The sequence below is a fragment of the Physeter macrocephalus genome, chromosome 2, assembly GCF_002837175.3.
Source record: "Physeter macrocephalus isolate SW-GA chromosome 2, ASM283717v5, whole genome shotgun sequence".
Classification (NCBI taxonomy): Eukaryota; Metazoa; Chordata; class Mammalia; order Artiodactyla; family Physeteridae; genus Physeter; species Physeter macrocephalus.
In genome coordinates, this window is record NC_041215.1 from 80,331,580 (window position 1) to 80,345,280 (window position 13,701).

Genomic DNA, 13,701 nt, shown 5'->3' on the forward strand with positions numbered 1-13,701 from the left:
CTCTCTCTCTCTCTCTCTCTCTCTCTCACTCACTCTTGTTTCCCATATTATAATTACATTGTTCTAAAGATAGATACTGATTTTTTTCCCACGAGAAACGTTATCAAAATTTGCTACTAAAAGATGACAGTGCTTTCACAAGAATAAGTACAAGTTAGCTTGCAAGTACAAGACAATGGGGGTAAACAGTCTTAAATTTTCTAAGTAGTAATTTTTAGGCTTTTCTGGCAACCATACCTTACTTGATTATGCATAAACTTCTCAGTTTGAAACCTGAAATCTGCAAAACAAAACAAAAAACAAAACCAAAAACTAATTTCAAAAAATTATTAGATATCTGATAACCCTGTATTGTACATTACATAATTTCATATTTTGTTTGTTAGTCTCAAAACATAGGGTTTAAAATACTGAATTTAAGCCTTAAAAAATAGTCATTTTTGAAATGATAAAGGATTCCAAAATTCATGCCTACTTAAAATCTTCTTAAAAAATAAAGAAAACACACTGTTACTGATCTTCATTTAGTTTAAGTGTGCATAAAAGCACTGTATGTCTTTTACCATATTTCACTCAAAAAGTGTTCGATAATGTTCTTCCTTTTGCATAATGTGCAAAATAAAAGGCAAAAAGATTAAAAGCGAATTTCTATATTTCTCTTGCTAGTGCTTTATGACCTTGTTAACACTACAAAGTCAACAGGGACTACGCAGAACTTTGGTATAAATGATATAACAATACTACCATCACAGTTGAGGGTTAAGAGGTGGTCAAAAGAAATGGAAGTGGGAAGAGAGATTCAGTAACACCCCCATTTATTAAAACACCACAAAATTAAAAGTGAAATAAACCACAATGAATTATAATACAATTTACACATTGAGCACATAAAAATTAATAAATCTAACAATATTTATAAAAAAAGCAAAATCAGTCTTTTTCCAGAGACTAAAAACTGTTGTGGTTCAGTCTGATCATCAACTGCTGCTACACCAACTTTAGAGCCAAATTTAATTTCAAGTAAAAAAAAAAATTTACAACCACAGACTTCGCATAAATGGAAACTGGTCTTTCCTTGATTTCCCTTTGAAGTCACTAATGAGTATCTAAAACTGCTGCACTGAGGTTTTTAATCAACTTCCTGAGGGCTGTGACTGGGAGGAAGGAGCCATGACAATCTGTGAAAGCGCAGGCTCTGTACTCTGGTCCGCCATCTGTGTGAGGACTGAAGTGGCTACAGCTTCTGCCTTGGAAGTTGAACTGACTCCATTGGATGTGCTGACAGAACTATGCTGTATAGCTTCAGTATGTGGACTACTCGGCACTGACAGGTCTTCTGAACTATCATCTTTATCAGCAGCTGAGTGGAAAAAAGGAAACTACTCAGTTTCTTAAAATAGTTGTAAGAATTTATCAGGTTGAGTCAATGCACAGAATAAAAAGTTAGATGGCATTTTACAGGATCAGTTCAGAGAAGTTGGTATGACTGGAATTGAGTAATTGAAAGGTGGCTAGAAGTCATGAAGTAGGCAATTTTGCCTGTAACAGGCTAAACAAGGCACAAGCATGCACATGGAAACACCTCAATGCCCAGTGCCACATAAAAGAGAGTTGAAGAATTATTTGCTAAATAGTGTTAAATTTGGGAGATAGGTCTCTTATAGATATAATCAAACACTTACCCCAGCAACACATTTCACAAAACCAGTCTGTTTGTCTACATGCCATTCTTATTAAAAGATTAAAAAATTTATAACCATATGCATAAACAAAATGAATTCTAACATACAAATTATATCTTCAAATAATTCCCTCTGCAGAACTATTTTTATTCTGGCTGACTTTCCATCTAAGGCAGCAATGGATGATTATAACACCTGATTCTAATGATGCATACACATGAGAATAAGCAATATTTAGACTCTAAATGGCACCAGCTGTTATAGTTGCATGAATTGAGATTCAAATAAAAATCCATATAAAACTCAGGATATTGTAATTGAAAAGATATTCACAGGAAAGGGCATTCTAAATATTTATGAAAATATATCTACCATTTTTTAGGCTTTAACAACAAATCTTCAACTTTCTTATTTTAATGGAAGAGAATCCAATAATTTCATTTAGTGAAAAATCTGATAAGTACAACACACACAAATAATTATAGTGTATGCAAGTTATGACACACAATGATAGCATGAACACCTGTGAACCCAGCCCCCAACTTAAAGAGAAAATTGCTAGTAACACTCGTGCTTCTTGGAGGCTCCTCTCTTCACCAAAGGCAATCACCATTCTGATATGTATTTCTTTTACCATTCCCTTGTTTTTTCTTTGAAGTTTTACCAAATAGGTATATATCCCTAAACAGTACTGTTTAGCTTTGTTTCTTTCTGAACACTCTAAAATAATTTTTATTTAGTGTTTAGAAGTGATAATAAGCTGGCTTTCTATCAAATCTGACAATACATACTGGCCTGCTTACTGATGGCCAGGTGCTCATTCTGAAAGTCAGTTATTAAAAGACTGTGGACCCCATGAAGTAGGACTTACCCCATGATTTGTAATGTAGAAGATAGAGGGGGAGGAATCTGGCAAGTACAACTTTAGTTCAAATAAAATTCTTCATTTTGAGGGTTTTCTGAAATATAGTAGCTCTTAACAGAATTTTAATGTGATAGAATCTCACCCTCTCTATAAATCTGCTTTAAATGCAAAACTACACCACTGGATAAAAATCTGACCTCAAGATGTAGTTAAAAAAAAAAAAGCACAATCAGTAATCCTTTTTAAAATTATATAAAGCAGAAAAAGGATACTGTTCGATCAAGCAATAATGAATGTTATAAAATATTTACAATTCAGTTATATAGCCAATACAATTGTTATGCATTCACAGAAAACACTGGCAAATGACAGTTTAACTAGAGAGAACAGTAAAAAGCCCTCTACTTCACCACTATTCAACATGACAACAAAATGTCCTTTCTCTCAATGTTACGTTCTAGGGATATAACAGCTTTCAGAAATAAAGAGGCTGATCTGTGATGAGTGATATAAGGAAATGTAAATATATTGTGGAGGCGATGACTCAAAATGAAACAGTAAGTTGTAAGGGACAAGTGCTTATCTACCTCCAGGCCTTCAGAATTCGGTAAAACAAATCTTTAGGCGGTACAAAGAAGCAGGTACCACTCACTTATAAATTATGTAATTATAAATTTTATGTATAAAATACCTTTATAATGTGATACAGCTGCACCTATGTCCAGTTCTAGATGGTAAGGGGAGAAAAATTACTAATATAATCACAAGCTCTAGAAAGATACAAGAGATCTTACTGCACTCACAGAGTCGTTTTTGGCCCTACTTAAAAGAAACCAGCTGTCTGACAATTCACTCTCTCTGAAGTTCCACCAATGTTTATACATATTTTCATTAATGAAAATATAAGCTCACAATTTAGGGCCCAATAAGCTTTTCTTCCCACTTAGGATTACAGAAACAACTATAATACAATGTTAATTATGCCCAGAGATCTACAGAATATGAATTAATGGCAATAAGATTACTCTTATGTTTTATTCTTCAAGGAACCCAAACATTAAAAATGTTTTCATATTTTCATTCTCATTTTAATATACTACTTGACCCTTAAGGTCAACAACTGTCATGGTTTTCCCATGACTGAGGGGTTTCCTAGGATGTGGGACTTCCCCGAGTTAAAAAAGAGACCCTATGACTGTGTGACTTTATACTGTCACCTTTACCTGCAAGACTTAGTAATATTCCTTAATTTCTACTAAACCTTAGTTTTCTATATACAGTGTTTTGAGTTAACTAGTATTATAGCTCACCACTATTAGCAACTGCTATGGGCTACAATGTGATGAATAGTGTTAGGTATTTGTGAATTTCTCCACATTTTCTCCAAGATTTAAACATTTACTTAAACAATTTTTGTATTTACCTTGACTGTTAAACAACAGAGAAGTCAGATTTTTTCCCAAAGACTTCAAATTTGAAAATAGAAATTCTGAAATTTCTACAAAATCCAATTATCTCCCAACAGCTGAAGAGAACTAATTTTATGCAAGAACTATACTTACCTCAGTCAATTTGATTATCTAGATAACTGGACAGGATAAGATAGGAACTGTTCCCAAACCCAAAAATGTCTTATTCATTTCTTACATTTTCACAACCTTGTATACCTTCACTAAAAACTTATTAATCTAGATTTTCAGTCACTTTGAGGATATAGCATATAAAACCATACATATATACACTTAAAAATATCTTTATTGCTTAAAATAAAAAATTGGCTTGCATTTGCTGAGCATATACTGCCTGGATAATGGGGATAAAACTGTTGGGGTTATCCAATAAATTAACTAAGATTAAAAAACTGAAGATAGGGCTTCCCTGGTGGTGCAGGGGTTGAGAGTCCGCCTGCCGATGCAGGGGACACGGGTTCGTGCCCTGGTCCGGGAAGATCCCACATGTTGCGGAGCGACAGGGCCCGTGAGCCATGGCCGCTGAGTCTGCGCATCCAGAGCCTGTGCTCCGCAATGGGACAGGCCACGACAGTGAGAGGCCCGCGTACCGCAAAAAAAAAAAAAAAAACCCAAAAACAACTGAAGATAATTTTGAACTGAATGCAATTTAAGAGTTAATTTTCCTTCTAATTTTATAGAATCACTTGTATATTTCTTTCTGAACTATCAAAATTCAAGAGAGCTCTCTTGTTAAGAAAATCATGTATGCATAATGCTGAACTCAGTAACTTCTAAAGGAAATTATGTTGTTAAGTCAGATGGGAGCCATAATGGCCTCATCCCTGCAGCAGTCATTGTTAATACAAACCCCAAACATATTTCTATATGGTTCCAATTTACTCCACAATGTGTTTCACAATCCTGTCAAAATGACTAGATATCAAAGGACTGAGATTTATTTGCTCAAAACTGACAAAAATCAATGTTCTAAATATATATGGCAACAGAGAGTTGCTAAATCTACTGAATCTTTTAAATTAAAAAATATTGCCCATCCTGATGAAACTGCTTACAATGACTACAAGTAAAGATGGTGGCCATTAAGTTTTATCGTGAGCACCTGAGGAACTGTTTGCATCCAATACAAAATGTTTCTTTTGAATTACTGACACTGGCAAATTAAAACGAAGTGGATACATATGGTTGAAACAATTTTCACATTTACAAATATCCTGAAATATCACTAAATCATAAAAATGAAAGCTGTGGGTTATATATTATGAATGTTGTCTAATGCATTCCCAGCTCTGTTATTTGTTACAAATTTGTGTACGATGGACAAAATTGGCCATTTATTCAAGAGTAACAGCTGGTTCCAACATTGTACACCTTATCAAAAAAGGACATTACAAGAAGGAAAAGGACAATTAACTTCTAAAATGCTGAAAACAGAAGAATCTCATTTTGAAGGTAAATATTTAAAAGGAAACTTAAAGCAGATAATTTAAATACTGTTCTATTTTAGCATTTTTATGACTAACTAGAAGACTCAATCTAAAGATTCAGAACAATAAAACTGCACAATGCTGATATCTAAGAAAGAACAATAGGATCTCATACGTAACAATAGGATCTGCTACAGATTAAGTGAAGACAAAAAAAATTACTAAACAGAGGCTAGAAAAGAAGTAGTGTTTCACTATGTCAGTCCAAGAAAAGTATTACTCTGAGAATATAAACAAAATATCATCAGTACTTACACTATACTTTAAATTATTAACCAACCCATTTTATTTATAGTAATCTCTAGAAAAAAGCTAGAAGTAGGAAAATTAAAAACTCTAGATTCTAAGAAGTATATCCCCCATTCCATAATAAACTTGCAGAACTTCTGATATTTAAAAATTAAATATCAGAACTGCAGTCTCCACTTTTTTAATGGTAGCTTGGTTCACTCTGGCAGTATTTCACTGATGTAGCCTAAGGCTATAGGTAATGGAACATTACTCACTATGATAGCCAGATTTCTTCTGCATGGCGGTTACAGGGCAATCTTTATGAGCTAGAAGAAGCTGTTTCAGCTGTGCCACTTCATTTCTCAGCAGGGTGACTTCACTCTGGGGAAGAAACAACTTATGTACCTTACCAGCATCAGACTAAACATTTTTTACTGTTTAAAACAAGTGAAGATTAAGATATGAAAATCGGACATCTTTAAAAGAACACCAAGGAATAAACAAAATATGCTGCATAAATGTTTAATTATTACACATTAGCTTTTATATTTTAGTATTTATACAGAACCTGCAACTTACATAAAAATTTAAATAACACCACAACTGGATAGCATATTTCAAAGTTATTTTTTACATTATCATTTGCCTTGTGACTGCTTATATACTACAGGTTACCTATCAAAGGTATTTTTTACATGTTACATGCTCTTTTTGATTATTTGAACAATTAGAAATATCAGGGGAGTCAGGATAAAATTTCACTGACTCTATTCACTTGGAAGTAAAAAAATTTGTCCTGGAAACTAAATTAAGCAGTTTTCTAGAAACTAGGAAAAGCTCCATAGGGGAAAACGCAAATAACCAAAGAATCCTGGATACCTAAAATGCATCGCAAGGCACTGTGTTGGACATAGAACCAGTGAAAGCAGATGTAATGTCGAAATGGCTTAATTGCCTTTGACCTAGGCCATTTGTACACATCTAAACTTAAATCTGATAAATCAGTGGTGATCTGTCCTACTCATTACAGAATGAGCAGTTCAGTCTTTGTTTTGGATGCATTAATCTGATAGATTCTATGTAAAAGTTCCAAACTGAGAGAGTCCAATTAATTCCTTTGGGTCACCCCCAAATATTAACACATAAATTAGTGATAATTACCAATACTCAAGAGTTAGAAATAATATGAATTTAATAAATTGGTAACATTAAAAAATCTTAACTTACAAACACCTCTACTTATTTGGACTTACATTAACCATTCACATTTTATCCATGAACCCAAAACTAAATGAAGAAATACAGCAAAAAAAGGTGTACATAAAAGCTCAAGCACTTCTTTTTCCATCCCTCAGTCTCTTAACCAGAAAGCTGAAGGTAAAATACTTTAGTAGATTAGACTCATTATGCCTCCTTAAGTGATCAATAACAGAAACATACAAATCAAAAGAATAAAAGTTAAGCAATCCAAAGGCAAGTCTGTCGGGTCAAATAGTTCCTCACACCCCAATAACAATAAACTGTAACACTATATTAAAGCACAGAACAAATGCTTGTTCTTGATGCTTACAAGAACTCTGAACCATTCATAAAAAGGTTAAATTATGTTTAGAATATTGTATTTGAGACAAAAATGGGTGTATAGTGATTAAAGTACAAAAAGAAAAGGTTAAAAGTTTGCTTTAGAAAACAAGCTGTTATTTAGAAAACTAATTTCTATGGAATACTGAAGTCGTCATTATTGTCAATACTGCTAATTATAGCTCTTTATTAATGACACTATTTATGGGAACCCATATTATGAATAATCCAACATATATTATCCAAAAAAAAGTTTCTTTCTCTCTCTGCTGTGTCAGCTTGATTTTGAGACTCACGTCTACAAGTTTCTCTCATTAATTTTTATAATATTGAAATAGGGCTGGATATGTATTTTTAGTCAAGAATACACAATCTTTTATAATCTGGTACCTGTGACCACCCTTCTCATTAGTTTGACCCTATTAAATAATCAATATTTAATCATTTTGACCTATAAAAATAGAAATTTCATATGGCTAACTAAATATATACTGTTGCTTCCATCTAGAAAACCTTTTTGCCTTGCTAATTATTTCACTCATCTTTAAGCGTCAACTCAGTACAATATAAATATGCACAGGAAAAGTTAGGTGTCAATTTCTGTGCTCCCACAGCCATATATACATATATGTATGTATGTGTGTTTGTATGTGTGTATTTACGTAGTACTTATCACACTGGATTGTAATTTTTAGTTTACTTATTTGCCACCTCTGCCAGATTGAGGTTTCTCAAGGGCAGGGATTATCTTGCTTTTTGTATCCCCAGAGCATAGCCCACAGCCTGGCATAGACTGAGTACACAGAATTACCATGGTCTTCTCTAAAATCTATTTCCAGGGGTTAAAAACACCAAAGAAGGTGAAATGAAATAGCTTAAATAATATAAAACTGGTCAGGGGTCCTAATTTCATTATTTATTGCCAACAACCTCACCAACATAGTCACACTGTTAATTTTCTCAGTCAGAAAATGAAAATGGGCGTCTTTAATAGCATCACCTCCATTACAGAATTTTAAAAATCACAAATGCCTTCTCAACTAAATACTCCATATGGACATTCATTATAAACCATATTATGAAACAAAATGCTGTATTAGATAAAATTCCTGAGCAGTTACAAGTTGATAATCTAACTGATACAAAATAGTTGATTTAAATAATTCTGGGAACCAACCAATAAAACAGTATTCCTATGCACTCAAAATTAAATATATACATTCAAAATCTCTCTTTAAATGACAGGTTTGAAACTGATGGATGGAATATCAGTTTCTATATTCAAATTTAACAGTAGGTGGTATTTTGGTTGTTCGTCTAATTAGACTACCTGGTCCATTGACAAGTGAAGAAACTAAAGATGCCACTAGCTAACAATGAGTAATGAACATTAAGGACTTCAGAGGTAAGGTATTTGATTCCTGTTACAACAACTTACTTATATTTGTGTTAACTGAATTTAATTGGAGTCACACTTAACAGAGCAAACAACTTGGGGAAAGAAAAAAACTGGAAGAGAGAAGGAAATTAAAAATAAAACCGTTTGAACATTATAATTTATGTATACCTAAGTGATAACAGTACACAAGTATGCTATTCTTCATCCAAAATTCAAATAACCCAATTTTCCCCCTACACCTTTTAAATGACAGAAATTGTAAGAAAAATACCCCCAACAAACTCAAGCTATGCTCAATACAAATTTAGTCTAATTTTTTACATCATCCTGATCTAAAATGGTAAGAGATTTTCCTAATGGTAATCCTGAAGCTCAAGTGATTTTTGATTGAAAGGTTAAATTAAATCAATAGTTTGTATTATTATTGTATCCTAATAGTCAATTTCTTTAAAAACTGGTATCAAGCACTAGACTGAAAGCAGCAAATGGGACATGGTTGCTAGCAAAGAATTGGGACTGTGAGAAATACTGCAAAGCACACAGGTGGAGTGCTGATTAGGAATGAGAAGGCCAAACCTTGAAGGAAGTGGATTTAGTTGAGCTGTAGAACCCTAAGTGTGAGCATAAGCTTGTGGTCAAGATCAGGTCAAGCAGAGGTTGAAAATAGGAGACTCATTATGGTATATAACCTTTACATTAGGCAGAATTGTAAGAGTTTGCCAAAGCCCGGCCAGCATTTTTAAAATCGTTTGATAAATGTAGCAAAATTCAACAAATTAATCCAAACATTCAAGAATTATAGTCTCATACCCATATGTATAAAGGAAAGGACTTAAACATAAAGATAGACAATATTTAGATAAGGCAGTTGCATAAATCGTGACTAACTCTGAAATGTTTTGACAAAGAAAGATCGGAAGACAGGTAGAATCAGAGACAAAAGCCTCCATATATATAATGAGAAGAGTCCTGAAGATCCTATGGAGAGACCTCAGAATGAAAAAAAAAAAAGAAAGCCGTAACGGACCACATATATCTATCTATATTTGTATTTATATAAATATATAAAACCAGTTTGCTTAAGCCAAAGTGAATCTGGAGGGCATACATGTTAAGCCATAAACAGATTTAATATTAAATGAAAAAAGAAATATTTATACCTCTACTATCTGAGGATTATGTTAGATTGGATTATAATTGGATTTAGCCTCCAAAGCCTTTCTGGTTAGTTTGTTATTTATTTAGTATATTTGCAGAATATGTTAACTGTCTTCCTGGATCATTCTGAAGATGAAGTGAAATAAGAGACATGGAAACATTTGGAAAACATTAAAGTCCCATTCAAATGTGAGCAATTACTGATATTTTTGTCAAAGTAAAGTATACTTGGTAAGATAAAGTAGATGCTGAAGAAAATTATTATTATGGTCTAAAAGAAAATGTAATTATTTTGGCACTGTCTATACCATTGCTCTACTCTATTTGTATCTATTCAAAGGTTAATTACATACTGATGAACAAATAATATATTTTTTTAACAGTCTGAAGCAGATCAGCCTGATGAAATAATGACAGGATAGCCAACTGATTAATCAGTCAAAATTTTTCACTGATATCTGGCCACAGATTGATGAACAGGTACTCCATAAATTCATGATCTTTGACTTTCTAGTTCCTACTAGAAAGCTACTACCTTTGGGAGCTAGCTAGCTTTGGGAGCTACTACCTCCCAAATTAAAGAAATAATATTGGATAGTTTCTTCTTTGGGGAATTTCTCATTGCTAAAGATAAGCCAGTCTTCACAAAAATCAATAATTAAGCATCTTAACTTCCCACGACAAGTTTTAAGGGTTGTCACGGATGCAAAACCTTATACTTGAAAACAAAATAGTTCTTTAATTTTTATCTTCAACAATAGAAAAAAAGATGACAGGGTTCATAATATGTTGCAAATATTCTGCAAAATGAATGGGAATGACTTTTCCTATTCTCATACTTTAATTACTTGTTTCACATGTCTTCTCCGCCAGACCACAAATTCTGCAAGTGTTAAGGACAATGTCTTTTTTCACTGTTCTATCCCGTGTCTAATAACATGCCCTGCACACAATAGATGCTTAATGACAGAATGAATAATAAATAATTAGCATTTGCACAGTGTAGTTACAACATACTTTTCTATTACCTCTCTCATTTGATCTTCAAAATAGTACTTATTCTATGAGTTTGACAGATGGGGAAGTAAAGGCTTGGGAAGATTTTAGTAAAGGCTAGTAAAAAGAAGTACTCAGAATAAAATGCATGAGGTAGAGGTGACATCACTATTACCCTTTCCCCCTCTAGAATATAGTGAAAAACTCAGGGGGGAAAAGGAAAACAGTTCTGTTTTTTTCAGGAATTAAACAGATATTGTATACCATCTCCCAACTGCTGCCATTCCTTTCTATTTCGGGTGATAAATACTAAAGTAAAATATCGTTTAGGTACCAGGAATAAAAGATTTGGTCCCATTCCCCTTAAGTCAATGGACCAATAAGCAAAACCTTTTCCATATTAACTTATGAGTGAAAACTCCTCACATATCCTGCTATCAAAGAATGCTTCCAGGGCTTCCCTGGTGGTGCGGTGGTTGAGAGTCCGCCTGCCGATGCAGGGGACGTGGGTTCGTGCCCCGGTCCAGGAGGATCCCACATGCCGTGGAGCGGCTGGGCCCGTGACCCATGGCCGCTGAGCCTGCACGTCCGGAGCCTGTGCTCCGCAAAGGGAGAGGCCACAACAGTGAGAGGCCCGCGCACCGCAAAAAAAAAAAAAAAAAGAATGCTTCCATTAATTTACTGAGCTTCCACTCCACACACATTTTGCAATACCTAAGTTTTAAAAGCAAAATCCACAACAAACTCTCCAAGTTTTATCCACAGATTGTTAAGGAGCTCCTATTAGTAAAGAGTCAGCCTTTTGTTCATAAAGGAAACACTGAAATTCTAAACTGAAAACTAACCCCCAAGATGAGTATAGCTGAAAGACAAAGACATAACGAGGTTAAAACCATTTCAAGTAAAAGACAAAATCATATATTACCTTTAAAAATATAATAGTTTATAACCAACAGTATCCAATTCTTGGTCTAGATGACCATAAATGTATCTAATACAATTTGATAAAATTGCTCTTTTAAAGCAATGACTCTAGAAAGCTAAAATATAATTAAATTCAGTGAGTGGGGCAATAAGATTGAATAATTAGTATTTTCTTTGAAACCTAATATATATTTGGTAAAAATATGAAGAGTCACACCTCAACACTTATTAAACCTTTTATTATATATAATATATAAGCAACCATGGGTCATTACTGCCCACTACACTGATCAGCTAAGCCTGTATGTCACGTGAAGGATTATTAAGGAAATGTAGAATTGATGAATGTTTTCACATAGAGTTTAATTATTTCTTTGACATTCAATTTTCTTTACAAGTCATTCTGTTCTGCACAGTTAACGGTTTTGCTGTTGGCAGACCAAATGAAATTTTTCTCCAGAATCTATTATAAGCACATTAACTCTTCATACTCTGAAAACTAGAATGTGTCACTTACTTTTTAAGAACTGTTTTTTTTATATGACAAATAACTAAAAAACAACCAAAAAAATCATATATCCACTTGAAACAATAAAGTCATAATTGAGGTACCCTTTCTTTCCAAACCATCCATGCTTTCCAACCCCCTCTTCATCACTGTTACAAGCTGGTACATGTCATTCTTAAAATTTTACTTCTATTTAAAGAATCATTTCTATACTGACTTCCATACCTACACATTTATCCATCTAAGTATAAACCTTTCATTAATGAAAAAGAATTATGTTACACATTTTAGTATGCAACTTTAATTTATTGAATTTATTGAGGTGAAATTTCCATAATATAGAATTAACCATTTTAAAGTGAACAGTTCTGTAGCATTTAGTACATCTGCAATGTTGGGTTACCACCACCCTCTATCTGTCCATTCAAAGTAAAACCCCTTATCCATTAACCAGTTTCTGCCTATTTCCTCCTCCCCCAAGTCCCTGGAAACTACATTTGCATTTTGTCTCTATGGATTCATTTGTTCTACATATTTCATACAAATGGAGTCATATAATTCGTGACTTTGTGTGTGGCTTCTTTCACTTAAGCATAACATTTTGAGGTTCATCCACATTGTAGCATGTACTTTCACTCCTTTTTATGGCTGAAAAATATTCCATTGGATGTATATGCCACAATTTATCTGTTGATGGACACTGGACTGTTTCCAGCAACTTTCTTTTTGCCCATAATAATATATTACAGACATTTTTCCAAGTTAATACATGCAGAAGGACCTTATTCTCTTTCTTTTTTGCAAAAGTATTTTTTTAAAAAATCCCTGATAACACATCATTTCACCTATCTTCATATTTTGGTATGCATCTCTAAAACTAAGAACACGTTCTTATCTAACCATGATGCCATCATCACTCAGTTATTAATGATTAAAAATACTCATTTTTATGCTTAGTGACATAAATTAGAGAAAGACAAATACTGTACGATATCACCTATATCTGGAATCTAAAAAACAAAACTAGTAAATATAACAAAAAAGAAACAGATATTGAGAAAAACAGAGCTTACCAGTGGGGAGAGAGAAGAGGGGAGGCGCGAGACAGGGGAAGGGGATTGAGAGGTAAAAACTACTATATATAAAATAAATAAGCTACAAGGATATATTGTACAGCACAAGGAATATAGCCAATATTTATATAAGTGTAAATGGAGTATAACCTTTAACAACTGTGAATCACGATGTGTACACCAAAACTTATATAAGTGTATATCGTACATCAACTATACCTCAATTTAAAAAATATACTGACTTTACTGGTTCTGTTTGTAATTTGAGATATTAACTAAAGTTATGTTCAACTGTAGAATTTATGTTCAACTGTAGAGTTTAACTTAG

At 33.4% G+C, this 13,701-nt stretch overlaps 1 protein-coding gene across 1 annotated transcript in view; it reads right to left on the minus strand.

The window, feature by feature from the left end:
* Nucleotides 1-301: 301 nt before the first annotated feature.
* The window catches only part of ATF2 (activating transcription factor 2), an 84,437-nt gene continuing 71,037 nt past the window's right edge, over nucleotides 302-13,701 (minus strand). Inside the window, 2 exon segments of the mRNA XM_055088683.1 lie at nucleotides 302-1,360; nucleotides 6,010-6,115. Of these exon segments, the coding sequence (XP_054944658.1) occupies nucleotides 1,134-1,360; nucleotides 6,010-6,115 (333 nt within the window). The 3' untranslated portion in view covers nucleotides 302-1,133.